The sequence below is a fragment of the Acomys russatus genome, chromosome 28, assembly GCF_903995435.1.
Source record: "Acomys russatus chromosome 28, mAcoRus1.1, whole genome shotgun sequence".
NCBI classification, from domain to species: Eukaryota; Metazoa; Chordata; class Mammalia; order Rodentia; family Muridae; genus Acomys; species Acomys russatus.
In genome coordinates, this window is record NC_067164.1 from 13,301,670 (window position 1) to 13,321,264 (window position 19,595).

The 19,595-nt window shown below is 38.5% G+C and overlaps 1 protein-coding gene across 1 annotated transcript; it reads right to left on the minus strand.

Moving 5' to 3' along the window:
- Window positions 1-568: 568 nt before the first annotated feature.
- LOC127210496 (transmembrane protease serine 11G-like) lies at window positions 569-18,502 on the minus strand. The gene is made up of 9 exons (XM_051170156.1): window positions 18,361-18,502; window positions 17,272-17,390; window positions 15,697-15,764; window positions 14,962-15,122; window positions 10,582-10,620; window positions 9,928-10,099; window positions 8,683-8,942; window positions 2,432-2,574; window positions 569-760 (listed from the first exon to the last, which is right to left on the minus strand). Exons 1-9 carry the CDS (start codon window positions 18,500-18,502, stop codon window positions 599-601), a joined length of 1,266 nt encoding a protein of 421 aa, XP_051026113.1. The 3' UTR covers window positions 569-598.
- Between the last annotated feature and the right edge of the window lie 1,093 nt (window positions 18,503-19,595).

A 19,595-nucleotide genomic window follows, 5' to 3' on the forward strand; every position in this document is an offset into this window, starting at 1 on the left:
AATATGCACAAGTATAAATACAAAGGTTCAGAGAATGGTTAAATGTACATCTGAAGATGAAAACGAATGGACCTGCTGACTGCCATCTCCGAAGTCCTGGCCTCATGTCTCATACACCCTTCATCATTTTGTCACCAGTGGCTTAGACTAACTCGGTCTGTCTAGTCAGGGGACCTGACAAACTGCCTGTGAAGATATTCGATGAAGAAGACAAAAACTATGGAGGCATCAGAGAAGGGAGTCATCTCTTGAGAAAAGCAGAGGGTGGCTGGACAGTTAGTAGTCACGCAACTCCAGATTATTGTAAATTGAAAACTCATGAAGCAAGAGAACAGAAGTGAGCAGGAAGGTAATCAGACACTTTGCAGAATGGTAGCGTTTTGTGGAGCACACAGCATCATAGTCAGTGAAACCCTTCCATAGATGTGGAAAAAAAAATGTCTGTCCTCTTCTGATTTAAGAGGAAGGTCTTCATACCAACATCATTTGCATCTTGAAATAGATGGCAGAGCACATGGCAACAAACACTGAACGCTGAATACAGTTCACCACAGGTCCTATGAGACACTCGAGATTGGATAAGACCGTGGCTGGTGCATTAGATGTTAGTTTTAGATTTAATCCAGTTCCGATAATGAGTCACTCTGGTGTAAATCCCAGGCCTATTTTCTTTTCCACAGTCTATTCCCCAACTAACAATTCCGATAAGATACCAGATACTTCTATCACGTGATATGACCAGAGGCCCTCCAGAATCGCCCTAGAAAAGAGTAAAAACATGTTGTCAACTCAGTAAACAAAAAGGTGCCAGAACTGAGAGCTAACCAGACCCAACTGCATAAGAAGTTCATACCTGGAACTAACACGCGAACTTCTCCATGATGCCTTATTTAAGTCCATTAGCTAGAAGTGACTCCTTGCTTCTAATTAGATTCTCACCTTGTTCCACTCTCACTAATCAAGTAGAAAGATATCCTGGAATGTTCGATCAAATGCGCAGAAATAGTAGTATTACTACTGAAAGGCTAAGGCAGAATCCTCAATAAACACACTAAAATCACCTAAATCATGAAGAGCTCTCGGTTATCTTTAGCCTAAGAGTCCAACAAACAGCTTAAAGTTTCTCTTAAGTAATGACTCAATTCTTTGCAGAAACATTCCCCGTGGTAGTCTATTACAGTTTTTTTGTTTTGTTTTGTTTTAGAATGAGGGAAATGATACAGCTAGAAGCCTCTTCCTTTCCATAGTGTTCCTGCACTTCTTAGTCTCTTCCAGTGTGTGTTGCACAGTGTGAGCACTGTATCCACAGGAGGCAATCCTCCTCAGCCATCTTCCCTCTGGCCTCCATTCTGACTGATGTCCACATGATCTCACTGTACTGATGGCAAAAGGAAGAGAGTGCAAGCCAATGATACAAGCATGTCAGCTCCTGCATAAATTTTGTCTATTCCCTAAGTCATGTGACTCTGGTGTATGGTGAATGTACATCTTCTCCTTTTCAAAGAGTGAAGGGAAGGATTCCTTGTATTCTAGAATGTGTAGTTGAATCTTGACTTTCTCTTCTGTTTGTTTGTTTTAGTGACCTGTGCCATAATGAAATTGTCAAATCATTGCAATTTTTTAAAATGTTAATTTCCCTCGCTAATGTCCATAGTAAACTTCTGGTTCATAAAAAGTTGAATAAACAAGTGAATGAATGTTTATTACCATCACATAATGGCCAATGGCAGGTCAATGGTGAAAACGTTGCGTAAAACAAATGTCACACATATGCCAAATTATCAGAACAAATATTAATTTCTCAAGGAATCTCTATATCTTATGCCCAATCACAAATGCTATAGATCACACCTTTACTTTCTTAGTTATTTTTAGTACTTCAATCATATTTTAGAACTGATACAATGCTTAAATGGTTAATTCTTAAAATTAATGTGTTGTAATGTGGAGTAAATGCTGTTTGTGTAATCTGAAAAATGATCAGTGACATACTACATTCATGGGAAAGAGTGCAGATTTTTTTTTTTCCCTAGTAGTGTAATTCTATTTGGCCATAAGGTATTTAAGGTATCTTCTATAAGCTATCAGCAGATCTTACCACACTGTGGCATGAAGTTAGTAGAATGAGATAGTCAAAGTCCAGTGATGACTGAGCCTTGTTTCTGTGACTTCAGGATTGTGTTACTATCCATCTGAGTTACTGGCCTCCACTAAGAGCTCTAACTTGCAACTGGAAATCTTGTTGAGATAGCTCTGTTCAATATGGTGTTCCGTGAGGAGTGATACATCTTACTGCTCTTCAGTCTCTCTTCATATCTGCTCTTTGCTCCCCAAGTTAATTTCATAGAATTGTGTTAAATGGCATTATTCTAATGTCAATCATTGCATCTGTATCACGTAGAATCATTTTTGCGGATGAGAGTGTACTTACCTCACAGGCATCTAGTTTTCCTGTCAAGAATCCAGCACATATCATTCCTGATGACACAGCCCCACCGTACACATTAACTTGGTTACATACATCATTACTTATGATCTCTATTTCAACTTCTTGTAGAGAATTGGGGAAGGGACCTAAATAAGGAAACAATAAATAGACGAGGAATTGTTGGGAGTCTTGTTATTATCATAAATCTTAAAAATTCATCTTAAAGTTGCAGAATCTGGAACTGGGTGACAGTGTTGAGGTTCAGTTACAGTTTGAGGTGACTTCTATGTATAGATATCATATTTGGTAAATTTATTGCTGTCATCTATTTGATCCCTTCAAAAACTATCAAAGATACAGATATGAGTATTCTAGATTCTCAGTTGAGAAAATTGAAGATCCTCTGGTTCAGAGTCTTGCCATCACTACCTCACTAAATAATCACATACACAATGCCAGTTTAAACATAAGGTATTTATCGCCACCTGGAATCTACTCAGAATCCTACAGCTTCACTTACAAGGGACACAGATGTTCCAAGTTAGAAATCATTTGGAAAGAAGAGCATTACCAGGAAACAAGTTTCATTCTATGGGATCCAATTGCTTTAAGAAAAGGATGATGAATGAAGAGGGATGAAATGAAAATAGTGTGGCTTGCTACTCAAAACAAAACACCTGTACAAACAGGAAGATAGCATACCCATCATATTTTCTTCACTAACCACAGGATTGATTCATTTGCCTTAATTGTAATGCAAACGTGCCGTTTCCTTGAATGTAATACTATTTTAAGCAATTGTCTTTTTATGTTTCCCTTTAACAGCTTCTATTAAAAAATGCCACTCACAGGAAATTCTATTTCTTTTTATAAACAGGTTCAAAGTAATTGGAAAGATGGGTTTATTTTTACATTAACATGAGTAATGAGGCAAAGTTCTGAGTTTAATTGCTCTAATCTCATAGACAGCAAATAAAATGTTAAGAAGTATTAGCATAATTAAGAACTCAAGGACATGGGGAAAGTTACTGAGAGTGACTTTACTTGTGTGTACAATGGAGAAATTAATGTTAAACTAGTAAAATCACTTAAGACAGCTTCTCACTCCACATTCAAGTCTCAGTAATTGTAGTTATTCGTGTACATGGGAGCAGTTAGGATTCTGCATTTAAAATGCTCACAGGCTTACAGTTGATCTCAGTGTTAACAGTGGACAGTGAGGAAGTTAAAAGGAAGAGAAAATCTAAGTTTTTTGGGTTTTTAAAAAAAATTTGTAATTTGTAATTTATTTCTGTGTAGATGGGAAGTGTCAATGTATAAGCAACAATGTTGGTGTTAAGGAGGCCAGAGGTCAACTTTCCAAACAATATTCACTCCTACCATGTAAGTACTAGGGTTTGACATCAGTTTTCCAGGTTTGCAGGAAAGCACCTTTACCCATTGAGTGACCTCACTAGACCCTTAGTTGGCTTAAAATCCTAGATTTAAATTGCAAGTGTTTACAATCTTTATTTGCAACTATAAAGCACTGACATTAACCCCTATGCCTGCGATTTATTTTCTGCCCCTGTCAGGGCGGCGTTGGGGCCACACAAAGGAAGGGGATGCAGACTACTCTGATGAGACCCTATAGACTGTGATCAGACCCTGGGGAAGGAGCCCTCCCCATCAGAGGTCTAGGGGAGGGGAATAGGGTAGAAGAGGAAGGGAGGGTGGAAACTGGAAGGTGAGAGTGAGGCGATAACAAAAGGGATGTAATGTGAATACATTATAATTTTAAAAAGAGAGAAACAAAAAACCATGTGCTTAACAGCACAATAACCTAATTTATAGGACTATTCAAGAAAGAAACTCTATAGAGAAAGGAAAGTTTCAGTTTTACAAACTTTCATAAGTGTTCTAGGATTAGATAAATCTTGAAAAAAAAAAAAAAAAAAAGACCTGGGCAAGCCTCATCTCAGTTCACAATGTGCCCCTGCACAAGCTGGAGAGCCCTGTCTGTCCTCTTTGCCCCACCTTGTGCACACTGGGAAGCCTAAGAATAAAGGAAAGGTACCAAGAACCTAGTTCCACATTCTTGGCAGCTGTCCTAATTTCCTCCCCTGATGCTATCAGACACCCAAATCTCTGCCTAAGTCCTCAGTTCTTGACCATACTTGGGCGCAGTCCCAGTTCCTGGATGACATGTCACCATTCCATCTCCCCACCAGCCTAAACTCCCACCCTCATCAACCCCCCACCCACCCCACATGAAATCTATAAACCCCTTTGCTTTAGCCCTGGCATATGACTTCCTGAGTCTCATTCTTTGCGACTGATGGACTCATCCAGGAGCAGCACCTAATAAACCTACCTTTATGTGCTGCTAATCTGGCTGAATATAGCTTATATCAGCGTCAGAGAGAGGTGGGGGCAGAAGGGCATTGCCTATTAGAAGCCACAGCCAACTGTTGATTAAACTTAGTTTGATGCCTTCAAATTCACAAAGTTGTTTCTGGAAATTACTCCACTTTTTAGGGCGGTTGCACATTACACAGTATCCTGCATACTTTGCAGAAATCTCAGTCAAGTCCAAAATTATTCCAAAAGTATGAAGAAGTGTTAGCTATAACCAGAAGTATAACTCATTCCATATCTGCTCTTTAAATGTCACACTATTTATTTCTCGGCCTTCTGCACCACCATTCCTATAAAATGGTTCATGTGCCTCAGATTAGGACAAATGGACAGGTGATAGTGACAGTGGCTCAGTCAAGGCTCAAGGACAGAGTTCTCAGCTGTATACTGGAAGGAAGCATATTTCATAAAAATTAAGAGATAAGGACTGAAATGAAAGCTGTATGCTGAGAAGGTTATGTAAATATAAATTAAGTAACAAGAGTTAAAACTGGGAATCTAAGGGCAGATTAAACATATATGAAAACTTCAACTAAAGCATAGGTGGCTTGTCCAGGACTTATCAGAAAGGCATCCCCCAACAGCAGATGGGAGCAGGTTCAGAGACCCAAAGCTAGACATTATGCAGAGAGAGAGAGAGAGAGAGAGAGAGAGAGAGAGAGAGAGAGAGAGAGAGAGAGTCTAAATTGTAGGTCTTCATCAGATCCCTCCTCACTGAGGTTGGGAAGGAACCCCATGGAATAGGGAGACAGGTAGATTTTAGGAGTTAGAAAGGATGGAGGACCCCAGGAAAGCATGGCCCACTGCATCAACTAAGCAGGGCTCAATGGGCTCACAGCGACTGAGGCAGCCAGCACAGGGCCTGCAAAGGTCTGTACCAGGTCTTCTGTGTATATGTCATGGCTGTCAGCTTGGCTTTTTTTTGTGGGACTAATAACAGTGGAAGCAGGTATATCTCTGATTCTTTTTCCTGCTCTTGAGATTCTTTTCCTCTTATTGGTTTGCCTTTTCCAGCCATGATTGGGCTCCTGCCTTGTCTTATTATTTTTTATTGTGTTGTTTTGTTGTGTTTGGTTATTGCCTTTCCTGAAGGAAAATAGAGGGGAGTGGATCTCGAGGAAGGTTGAGAAGAGTGAAGGTTGGGATGTATTATATAAGAGAAGACCGTATTTTCAGTAAAAAGGAGGAAGAGGAAAAAGAAGAGGAGGAGAAAGAAGAGGATGAAGAAGAAAGAAGAAGAAGAAGAAAAAAAAAAAAACAGCATAGAAACCCAAGCATGGTGCTTATTGGGTGTTATTTAGTGGAGCAAAATGTCGTGTGCCTCAACTTGATATTGTCACCTGCTCTTAGAGGCCCATACCTAAACATAATAAAGGCAATATACAGCAAGCCAATAGCCAACATCAAATTCAAAGAAGAGAAAGCTAAAGCAATTCCACTAAAGTCAGGGACAAGAAAACAAGGCTGTCCACTCTCTATGCGTCTATTCAATATAGTACTTGAAGTCTTAGCTAGATCAATAAGTCAACCACAGGAGATCAAGGGGATACAAATTAGAAAAGAAGTCAAAGTATATCTATTCCGCCGATGATATTGTAGCACACATGTAAGTGACCAGAGAACTCCTACAGCTGATAAGCAACTTCAGCAAAGTGGCTGGATACAAAATGAACTTTAAAAAAAAAATCAGTAGCCCTTCTGTATACAAAGGATAAATGGGCTGAGAAATAAATGAGGGAAACAACATCATTCCTAACAGCCACAAATAATATAAAAAAAATATCTCGGTGTGTCTCTAACGGAGCAAGTGGAAGATCTGATGAGACTGAAAACCTTCTGTAAGCAAAGGACGCTGTCAAACCTGCAGCCTACAGCTTGGGAAAAAGATCCTTACCAGTCTTACATCTGACAAAGGGCTAATATGTAAGATACATAAAGAACTCAAGAAATGAAACACCAACAAACAAAATAACCCAATCGAAAAATGGAGCTCAGAGATAAACATAAAATTCTCAACAGAGGAATGTCTAATGGCCAAGAAGCACTTAAATAAATGTTCAACATCACTAGTTATCAGGGAAATGCAAATCAAAACAACTCTGAGATTCCTTCCTACACCTATCAGAATGACTAAGATCAAAACCTCCAGTAACAGCATGTGCTGGCCAGAATGTGGAACAAGGGGGAACACTCCTTCATTACTGGTGGGAGTGCAAACTTGTACACCCACTTTGGAAAACAATCTGGTGCTTTCTCAGCAAACTGTGAATAGTTCTACCTCAAGACCCAGCTACACTACTTCTGGGGATATACATAAAAGATGCTCCACCATACCACCAGGACATTTACTCAACTATGTCAACAGCAGCTTTAGTCATAATAGCCAGAAACTGAAAACAACCCAGATGTCCCTCAATCCAAGAATGAATTAAGAAGCTGTAGTACAGTTACGCAATGGAGACAACAATGACGTCATGCAATTAGCCAGCAAATGGATGGAACTAGAAAAGATCATCTCAAGTGAGGTAACACAGACACAGGAAGACGCACACGGTATGTACTCATAAGTGGATATTAGCCGTATAGTACATGATAACCAGCCTGTGATTCACAAACCCAAAGAAGCTAAGTATAAAGGAGATGCTTGAATCTCACTCAGAAAGGAAAATAAAACAGATATTGGATGAAAAGAGAGAACTGGGTAGGGAAAAGGGTGAGGCGGGGAATGATGGCATGGATCAGTTGTGGGGAGAGTGAGTGGGGGGTGAGGGGGGCTGGGAGAGAGAAGGGAAAGAAGGTAGGCTCCTGGGGGGATATGTGGGTGACTCTAGCTGAGACTCCTAGCAGCGGAGGACAGGGAGACTGAAGTGGACACCTAGATACATCCAGGCAAAGTGGAGGGAGGGAAACACCAGCCCACCAAAAAAAAAAAAAAAAAAAAAAAAAAAAATTAGACGAGAGAGATTGCAGGTATGACCAAATGATGACTAGCCCAACTTGAGACCCACCCTATGGAAGAGAGCCAACCCCTGACACTATTATTGATTCTCTACTGTGCTTGCAGACAGGAGCCTCGCATAACTGCCCTCTGAGAAGCTCCACCCAGCAGCAGATCGAAACAGTCGCAGACCTGCAGCTTAACATTAGGCAGAGGTCGGGGTGACTTGCGGAAGAGATAGAGGAAGGACAGAGGGACCCGGAGGGGACAACGCCACAAGAAGAACAACAGAGTCAGTGAACCTAGGCCCATGGAGATTCAAAGGGTTTGAACTACCAACCAAAGAGCAAGCGTGAAGCATAGACTGGGCCTAGGTACAATATGCGGCTGATAGGCAGCTTTGTCTTCATGTGGGTCCTGAGCTGGGCTGTCTCCGATGTGAACTCTGTTGTTTGCTTTTGTATCACTTTCCCCTGGTGGAGCTGCTTTGTCTGACCTCATCGGAAGAGAATATGCTTAGTCCTCATGAGACTTGATGTGTCAGGCTGGGTTGGTGCAGGGAAGGGTAATGGGAGGAGGGTGAGGGGGCTCTCTTTTGAGAAAGAGAGTGGAGAGAGGGGGAAGAGGCTAAGAGGGTGGAACCAGGAGGAGAGGAGGGAGGGAGCTGAGACCTGCAATTGGGTTGTAAAGTTAAAAAAATATTTAATTAATGAGAAAAAAGTGCAAAGTAAGGCATAAACCAAAGCACCCCACAAAAGTGTTTGATACTGAAGTTTTTATAATATTTTAAAATTTTTGCTATGATTTTTATGGGATTACCTTGATTTATGCTTTGTAATTTCGTGTTTGGTTTGGATATTCCCATGCAGAAACAACATAGGTTTGCACTGTTGGTGTGTGGTTTTCTTCAGATACTCACCATTTGCTTTCAACGCTCCCCATCCAGTCACAAACACTTTACTCTTCGGTCTGACTTGAAAAGTAGCATCTGGGAGACAGACTCTGCGCAAATTTTCGGAAAACTGGACGGGGCTGGAGAGCTTGACCACAGCAATGTCGTCATCGTGCTTGTGGGCGGCATAGTTCTCATGAATGATGATGGACTCCATCCTTCGCGTCATCAGTGGTTGGCTTAGGGTGGCTCCAAAACTGACTGTCCACAGTTTGGGGTTTTTGTAACTGATAACAAATTAAAGGGAGCACAGTAGGTTCATTTCTGGTCTAGAGCTGCCTAGGATTCTAGATGGGCAATAGGACATAAATGGGGGAGAAGGACACACCCTTTAAGGTCATTGCTGATTTGGCCTTTCCCACCATTTCGTTTTTAGGTTTTCCCATCCTGACCGTTTGATTTTTAGCTGAGAAGGAATATTACATTACAAAGTAGGCTTGATTATTCTCTTTGAGGATGAGTATGCATTTTTAAAGGATGCAACATATTCTTGCTATTTTATTATAAAAACAATATATTGCTTGAAGAAGACCAGGTACTAGATACAGTTATCTACATATATCTCTGCAGATACTTATACACGCTCATAACCAACTACAGTTATATATTTTTATTCACAGGTACACAGAGAGGAAAATATAGAAAAAGAAAAGAAAAAAAGACACAGAGACACAAGGGAAAAAAGAGATAAACTTGTAGCCATATTTTATATGGTTTTCTAATGATTCTTTTCCATTGGGCATTTTAACCAGAATATTTCCCCATTTTGTTTTAATTTCACAACAGTTATCATATCACCTTTTTATTCTCTGACAGTGCCATATGTGAAATATTTAATAGTCATACAGAGAATAAAAACATATAGCTAATGATATTCATGTAGAATATCAGGTGTGAATTATAGGTTGGGATATAATTAATGGCCCTAAAAGAAAACTTCTATGTAATTCAGGGAAGCTGATGAGCATACTTGTTTTTTCAGTGTTGATTCCTTTCTCATTAAAACTGAGATTACTGCAAAGGATATTTTCAGTTGGTGTTGAAAGCAATCTATTCTTTGCACTATTCCTGAGGAGCTGATATTCTTTCCTATGACTGTCAACAAGAGGCTAAGATGTTTATGGAAAGAATAAAGAAGAGGTAAGAATAATTGGATATGAATGTGAGAAGCCGTGATGCTGGGGACCCCGATGGGATAACCTGAGAACTCACGTGTCAAAGCAGTGAGCAGAGGTCACAAGCCACTGGGAGCCAATGAGAGATGCACCACATAGGTGGATCCTGTCCACCTGCAGGCTGCTTTGCCATGGCCAGGAGGCTTTGTCTGCAGGTTTGCCATCAGCAATTCTTGCTGTGGGTGGATACTCCAACCCCAAGCCACAACCTGCCAGCCAGAAGGAAATAACATAGTTATTTACACAGAGTAATAAACATGATTGGAATGTCTTTGGCAAATAGTTAAGCATGAAAACATTTATGGATGTGTCTTGGCTTTAAAAATAGTCACTGAAATTAATGTTATGAAGATGATGGATATTCAAGTGGATTGAATATGCAAGTTCTTATAATTAAATCATTAATAAATAAAAGTTAGCTATCATCTTATTTTGTGTATTTGAAGCAATTTTTATTTTAAATTAATTTTTCACATTTTCTGAGTTCTGTTATAGGTAACAGGTTATTCTAATGATATTTTGACATTTGTTTCAGATAAATTTCAACCATAATATTGATTAAAAGTAAGTCACATATCCATTTAGAAATACTATAGGGATTTGAGAAATTGGATACACAGAGATAAAAGCCAATGTATTTTGAGTTTGATTCTTTGATTTAATAATGTATCAGTGATGTTCTAGAACTTACCGCTGTTTAGAATATGCTCTGCTTGTGCTGCATTCATTTCTGGAAAATTTAAACAGAGGTCACTGCTCAGTCACATAATTGCTATAATTTAAACTACAATGCCTGCATGACAGGAATATCTCAGATTGGGAAAATTTGCACTAATGAGGGGACTCAATGTAAAAACGATAGAATAAACCGTGAATCAATTAATTTTCTGACTGCACATGGATTCTAGGAGGATCCTGGTGTGATTACAAAGCCATTGGCATAGACATATTATTTGTCTGAAAAAATAATGTCATAACAACTTATTGAAATACAGTTAAATTAATGTTTTGTACGGGGCATTTACGCATGTCTTACAACATATGTAGAAGCCTTTCCTTCTGGTCTCACTTGAATGGTGCTAGGTAGTACAAACATTCAAACAATCTTCAAATCCTGGCATCTAGGATTGGCTAGCGAATTTTTTTTTTTTATTGTGACAGATTTCACCAGCATCCAATATGTTATCTTACCACTTTTTATTCATAAAGCAAAATAAGAAGTGGCACAATCTGTGGTTCTTTCCCCAAATCATGTGTATTGTTCTTTCTGCCAGCAAGTGTAGAGAGAATCAGAGACAAGTATATTTAGGTGAAAACAAATCAAGCATTTCAGTGTCAGATTTTAAATTTAGGTCAGACTCAAGGGACATTGAATTGGAACCACCATTAGGAAGTTCATTATAAAAAATCCTTAGGATTAAATTCTGTCAGTTATAAATCCTTGCTATGATGTCCCTGGTCTGTACAATAAATGCAGGCTTTGTAGCTGGTGCCTGGTGGCTGGGTCACTACTACATCTTCAGCGTTGCCATGAACATCTTTCTCCCCAATACCTTGGTCTTCAAGGTCTTCATGGTGTCCGGGTGTTGCTTGTGCTGGCCAACTTTAACCAGCTGCTCACTTCATCATAATGCTTTTCCCATGGCATTTTCATGCTGGGTTGCCTGTCATTCAGACCTCAACTTAAAAGATTCTCTCTTTCCTGGGCTTTCCACAACAAAGAAGGCTAAAGTCTCATGTTGTGTCCTGCTCCCTTCTTGGAATTCCATATTAGTTGATGCTGTCCTGTTTATTCACTATCTTTCCTCTTTCAGTTAAAATACTGGCCCTGGGTGTACAGAGATTCCTAGAGCAAATAGTCAATACATGGTGGCTGAGTGAATAAATGAATAGTTATGATAACCCATTATTATATTCTTGTCATGACATTACGATATGAGTCTATGGAAACGTGATTTAATATTTCTTTGGCAATAGTCTCTAGGTCAGTTGGTCTTATACCTGAAAGTCAATTGCACTTTAGCCCTCCGTAAGGGAATAAATTATGGTGAGTGGATTATGGTTGTTTTGTAGCTTATATTTAATTTTATTCTAAACTGGTCTCTATCTATTCGGGGCATGATTCAATAGATATGTTCTTTTTGCCAGATAAAAATGTCACAGTGCTACGTTTTGGGCTCAAATTGTGCAAGACTCACTTTCTACTTTTCTTCTTTTATAAATGCAACTAGCTATTGTCTACACTGTATTTGTGGCTTCTGCATCTGTGGCTTCAACTAACTCTTATTCAGAAGTATTTGTAAAACACTGAATCTGACCATGCGTATTTTCCCATCATATTCCATAAACAATATATTATACTAAGTGCTTACATATAATTTATGGTATATAAGGTATTATATGTAATTTGCAGTTTATTTAAAGTGAATGAGAGGGATTGGGAAAGTTGATCAGTGTTTTACATGGTATGTTCAAAGTCCTGAGTTGAGTTCTGGCACAATATCACACGCACACGCACACACACACACACACACACACACACACACACATGCACACCCAGGTTCGTGCGCGCGCGCACACACACACGCACACGCACACAGTACATAGATAGAAACGCATATATTGTATGACAATACTGTGGCATATCATATAAAAGACTTAATACTAAAATTACCTACTACAGTAAAAGAAGTCTGGAAGCTTTAAAGAAGATAGAATGGTGAAAGCCTCCAGAAGATGAGGAAAGATAAGTGCTGGGCTTTGTGATCTTTCTTTCCATTTTATTTATAACCTGGACTAGGAACCATCAACTAGTGTTGAGAAAACAGTCCCAGGAAAAAATCTGAGTTTTCTCTATACAAAGTACTAGCAGAGGGGGAGAACAGAAGCGATCTGTTCAGACCTCTACTGTAAAACCCAAGCCTGGAAGTTCATTTCTCTAGACGCAGTGGCACCAGCAAGCTCTTGACCACTCTAGTATCCATTTTGTGACCAAAACACTGGTGGACAAGCTGAAACATCCATCGGGGCAAGTGCAGCCACCTGTTTCTATTCAGTGGCCTAAGGAGACCTAGGGGCCCAGACAGGAATCTGCCAATACAGGGCAGCCCAGAAGCACATTATACAACTACAAACAGCAAGTGGCAAAAACAGAAAAGCATTGTGATTAAAAAAAAAAAACAAACCTGAGCTACCAGAGAAATAACTGGTGCATATTTTGAAGAGCCATCACAATCAAGGATAAACTCTCTTATAATAAATAAAAAAATAGAAAACATCAGCAAATCAGCAGAAATAATGAAGAAATCATTGAAACTGATAGGAACGGGCAAACAAATAGTCAAGATACAGTAATAGCAGTGGAAACACACCAATGGGCTTGATGACGTTGCCAAGGCAGATGGATGATAAGAATAGCATCAGGGGCCTGAGGGCAACAGCAAAATCGTTGGATTTGAAAAGCAGAGTAAAACAACTGAAATGAGCAAAGCATCTGAGGTCTCTGGTATACTGTACAGAGCACTGATACCTGCAGTTTTCTACAAGTAGGGAAATTTGTACGGGTCTTAAAAGAGCATATAAAAAACAGTGGTTGAGAATTCCTCAAATTTGTTAAAGATGGAGATGTATAGGTTCAAATAATGAGAAAACTACAAATAGGGTAAGGTTATAAGACACATCATAATAAAATCTTAGAGAAAATAAATAATAAAGAGAACAGAATGAGTCTGAAATTAACTTTCTAAAGACCCCCTTTTGTATCCTGCCTACACTCAGTGGACTGAGTTAGCATACAGAGCTAAAGTTTAAACATTTGCCAGAAACCCAGTCCCCACCAAGTGGTGATGTCAGTGTCAGTGTGCACTGATGATTAGAGTAGGGACATTTCCTGTGGTACCCAAGGAAACAAAGTCGGCTGTAAAAGGAAAGGAAACAGAACACACTGAATCAGATATAACCTCCTTCCACAAGCACACACACACACATGAATACCTCTGCATCCTTGCACATACATACATGCATGCATTCACACACATTTGTAAAAATAAAATTGTGTCTCCTATGTGCGGTGTAAATCAAGTACAGCTTTCTTTCATACAGTCTTACACTTCCATCCTGGAGTCAGAGACTACTCTGCCCTATCTGCTGAAACCTCAAGCTTTTATTTTAAGTTATTTGATTCTTCTTCATGACTTTGGCACAGCCCGTAATATAACTGCCTTCCTGATGTAGCATTATTCACTCTTTCTCTCTCAAACAGTTTTGGGGGAGGAGAAGTAACTGGGCAATATTTACTGGTGACTTGTAATTTGTTCTTAGCTTTCCAACCTTAAACTCTGATGAAATACTACCATTTCAAAATTAATTTGGAGGCTGACAGCTGTCTGAGAATTATAAAGAGCTTTGTGAAAATCCAAACATTTATCAACTACCTTTTTATGTCTGTGTTGACAGTGAGATAGTTTTTTCGTTTATTTTATGGCTGAGAGATACATCCTGGCAGGCCTTGGCATTTCTCTTCAGCTCATTACATGCCCCAGGTCAAGCCCATCCTTGTGTGCTGTGCAAATAGTATGTTAATCTAAATGAGTTTTCCTTGAGCTCAAAACTTGTTTTAGCTGTGTGTGTGTGTGTGTGTGTGTGTGTGTGTGTGTGTGTGTGTGCGTGTGATGCTATCTTCACATTCTAGAGTCATACAGGAGAAAACATTGCCAAAAAAAGATGGCTAGAGATTAGTGCATCAATAGTGTAGGTTAGGCTGTTTTTAAATATCACACACATTGTTATTTAATTGAAAAGATGTCACTGAGGTTTGTTTTAATAAGAGAAAATACCGGTATTTTTATATTTGGGCAGTCATACAATTTTTATAATTATTTTCATTTTCATACAAAGCAAGGGAAGATAAATTTTGGTGCCACTTGAGTGATAACTTGTTCATTATATAGTTATTCAGAGACCTAGAATAGAATGATTTTGTTTTATAGTGAAATAAAGAAGCTTTCTCTGTAGACAGAAGGTTGTTTAAAGTGTTAGCTATTGAGAGAAGAAAAAAAGTAGTCTTTCTTGCCTCTAAGATAAGGTAATGAAATGTCTCTCTTCAAGAAGCTCTGGTTGGATTGCAACTTCATATGCAAAATGCTATCAGCTTGTCTTTTCAAAGTTCCCACATTGCTATTGAAAAACTGAAATATGATCAGTATGTCTGCTTTCAAACCATCATTACTTGGCCTGAAAAAGAAAGGCACCAAAGTGAGGCAATGTCTCAATAATTACATTAACACCATACAATTAGTGCTGAAATGTTCCTTGTGTTTTTAAGAAAATAAAACAAACATGTCGTTCGGTTTATTGTCGTGATTTTTCCCTTTATATATTACACATGAATGTTAAATCGTAGGTTATTCTTTGCTTATAAAACTTGATCATATTCATAGCAAAGAATGGAAAATTGTAAATCTGACTTTGTATTTATATCATCTATATATATTCTTGTGTTTTAAATATTCCTAGGAGATATTTACTATAAAACAAGTAAAATTAACACAAGTAACTAGATTGATGGAATCTTCAATTGAGATGCAAAAGTCTTTTAAAACAACGAGGAGTAGAACATATTTCATGATTACTCAACAACCCTCCCACTTTAGTCTGAGTAGGGGCTATTGCAATGTAAGAAGATGATGCTATCTTTCCTTTGGCATATATAAAGTCTTCAGATCCTGTTGGCAGAGGAAATAGGTGAAGAGTAACTAAATAGTATAAGTTTGCCTTTTCCCCATGTGAACTAATTGACTGTAGTTACCGAAATTTGACAACTTGAGATTTGACATAGTGGTGCTTTAAACTGGATCTTTGAAATATCACATCGATCTGAAAAATAAAAAAAGGAGGAGAGCGTTGTTAAGTATTAATGTTATACATTTCAAAATGCACATTTAAAACCTGCTGTGATACGGAATGTCATTTACTTTAATGTTTGTTTACAGTTATTTCATGCAAGCTCATTTGAGCATAATCCTTTGGTCATATAGTCATTCTTATAATTTGAAAAACTTCCCATGTCCTTGAAGGTGATCAGCACAAAGAGTTGAATTAAGGCAGACACTGCAAAAGCAGAACTTGGAGGCCCAGAGATTGTCTGCACAAGGTTGCCATGCATGGCCTCATTATCCACTTACCATCTCATGTCTTGAAACTCAGTTGTATTAGTCTCTGAGTGTAATGGATAGAGCAATATTTAGGTTTTATTGAGACAATCTTAGATGAAGTTTTGATGCTTCAGAGAACGGGTTCCAAGTAGAGTCCATACACAGGCACTTTTCCAAACTTAATTACTTAGCAAGAGAAATGTAAAAAAATATTTACTTAGACTCTAAAATATGTCTATGAATGCTATGGTGTGCCATCAGTAGTGAAAGATTCTAGATCAACTTATTTCTTAGCAAAGCAGGTGCAATGACAACAGGATGTTGGCTCTTGCAAGCCCATTTATTCTGACTGACACATCAAACTGACTTGTCAGAAAGAGAAACTCATTTTAGGCTAACCTGACCAGGCTGAGTCTGAGCATATAGTTGTACAGAGATCAGTAGGGCTGTCAAATAGTGAAGTAAGGTGTATAAGAAAGGACGCTGCTGTTTCCTCAGCACACTTAATTGATAAAGTTCTCATCAATGAAATATCATGTGATGCATACTCGACACACTGGTGAAATGTATGTCAGCAGATCAATAGCTGCTAATAAAACAAATGGCCACATGTTTCTTTCTAACTTGTTTACAAGAGTTTTTTTTTTTGGTAGAAACAGTTTTATTTGTACATGTACAATTTATATGACAAAACTAATATGTATGTACTTATACAATATTTATTAAATCTACTATAAAAATCATTAAAGTAATTTCAAATTACTAACTAAGGAACTTGTTTTGCTTTGGGTGTTCACGCATCTGTGTACAGGTACGAACACTTATTGTGAGTTATATATCGCATAATAAGCCTGCATTATTGATTATTGAACCTCACAGGAAATATACAACATTCGATTTACTTACTGGTTTTCATATTTGCTTTGAGGGAAATGTTTACTGTATCCACAACCAGTACTGTAAGTTAGTCAGGAAACCCTGCACTAGAAACTGAATCTGATGTGCACTGTATTGTTTATGAACGAGCCACGTCCTCTACATTGGTTTTTCATGCCTGTGCGACGTGTATGCCTATTCACATGTTTAGAAGAGCACATATGTATGTGGATGATTGTGTATGTGTGTATGAATTTGTGTTCAAGCCAGAAGCTGATATCAGGTGTCATCTTTTCCTATTGTTCTACACCTTATATACTCCCAGGGCAGCAATGACGCTAGTAGCAATTTACCTCATTGTTGATTCTTTGTGTCAGGTTATTCCGAGGTTTTGACTGCTCTTTGGACAAATCTGAGCTATATTCAAAACTGGGAATCCATAAAGAGGCCTGGTAGTAATGAGTCTTCTGGTCTAAAAGGTAGAACAGATATGGAACAATTTCTGCTAATCCCTTGGACAAAAGAAGTAGAGAATACATAATTTTTCTCTGACAATTTTAATGTTGGAAGCTTGATCCTCCATATAATAGAACTGAACAGCATGGATCTTCTAACAGGTGGGGCAAATAAAAGCTAACTGTGTCATGAGTGCCCAGCAAATTATTATTGGTGTTCACAGAGTGAGTTAGTTCTCACAGAGGTAGATTCATTCTTATGAAAGTCAGACTTTTCCTTGTATTTCATGTCCTGTCTTGCCATGTGATCTCATTTTCAACTACTATTCACCTCTGATGTACAGTCCTCTCCATCTTCCATGTTGTGATGGAACTTGTTGCAGTCACCCAAATTAGCCTGTATCACTATCAGATGCCTGATGCATTTTTTATTATTATTAACAGGTATCCAGTTTTCTAAAACATTTGAGTATAGTAATACTAAACACACTGATAGTCATATAACTGGTACACTCTGGAAAAGTAAATATCCAATCGCTGTAGCCAGTAGCTCTCCCTACCTAACCATTTTAAGATCATATGTCCTAATAACCACCATGGTTATATGTTGGATCCTGACAAAATCACTAGCTATTATAGGTGGTAACTCATAGTAGGTGACAATTCATCAATTTAAACTATTGATTAATACTAGAATACAATAAATTGATGCCAAAGTTAACACAATAAAAATTTTACTGTTAGCATATATATCACCACACCATAAATAATGTATCTTGTGAACTTCTTGTGTTATTCAAAAGATGGCACTGCAAAATAGCATCAGAGTTTGAATAGTAGAAATTATTGTTTATATGAAGGATTATTATTTCCTAAACTTATTTAAAGAAAGATTTCATTTTATAATTGGGAGAAAATTCTAAGGTTCAGAAATATATGTAGGCAATCTTCAAAATTTCAAAGTAATACAATAAAGTAGGGCCTCACCATACACCAAAAAGTAAACAAGGACACCAACAATTAGTGCCAAAGCCACCAAGATGGCTGTGGCAGTGACGGCGACCATCCATGGTTTCCAGGCATGGTTTCTTCTGCCTGGGATCCCTGGCCTTTTGAGAGAAAAATGCATATTAAAAACAAGTAGACAAATGTTTTTGACATTCAAGTGATTTCTCCCTGGAGTTCTTAATTAGCTTATATCATATTTGGTAACATTTGAATATATTTTTGAAATATTAGAACAACACTATAGAAATCACACTGGCTTTTTAACCTTTAAGGTTACTACTGCAAATAATTTCTGGACCACGATGAGAGGGATTCTGAATCTTTTCTTCTTTATTTGGTAAGTGATCCCAAATGCGATCTTATGGGCTGCAGATCACAGTGGACCTCTGAACATGGTGGCATCTGAGTTATTCTTCCCATGCAATGAATTACAGAAGTGAATAGCCATAACCTGGCAACAACCGAAATGTCCCTCAGTCGAAGAATGAATAAAAAGACTGTGGTACATTTATACTATGAAATACTACTGAGCTATTAAAAACAAGGAATTCCTGAAAGTTGTAGACAAATGCATGGGATTAGAAATGATCATAATAAGTGAGTTAACCCAGAAACAGAAAGACTCACATGGTATATACTCACTTATAATTGGACCCCAAAAGGGATATCTCATGAAAGTCTTCACTTACCAGGAGATTGGGATAGATACAAGGACTTCCTATTGGGACTCTAGGTGAGAGAGGTGTGGGATACTGGGGAAATAGAAGGACCCAGGGGGTCCTAGAAACCTACAGGAAGAGCATCATGATGGGAGGATCTGGATCCAGGGGCATCTACTGAAACTACTGCATCAACCAAGGACAATACATGCAGTAAGCATTGAACCCCTACTCAGATCTAGCCAATGTACAGCACATTCTCCACAGTTGTTTTGAGAGCGGGGACTGACTGACTCTGACATGAACTCTGGTGCCCCATATTTGACCACTTCCCTTTGGTGGGGAGGCCTGGTGGCACTTAGAGAAATGATAAGCAGGCTACCAAGATGAGACCTGATAGGCTCTGACCATATGGTAGAGGAGCATGTCCCCTTCTGTCACACACCTAGGAGAGGGGAATAGTGTGAAAGAAGGAGGGAGGGAGGAATGAGGATGCAAGTGTAGGGATAACAATTGAGATGTAATCTGAATAAATTAATAAAAATTTTAAAAAGA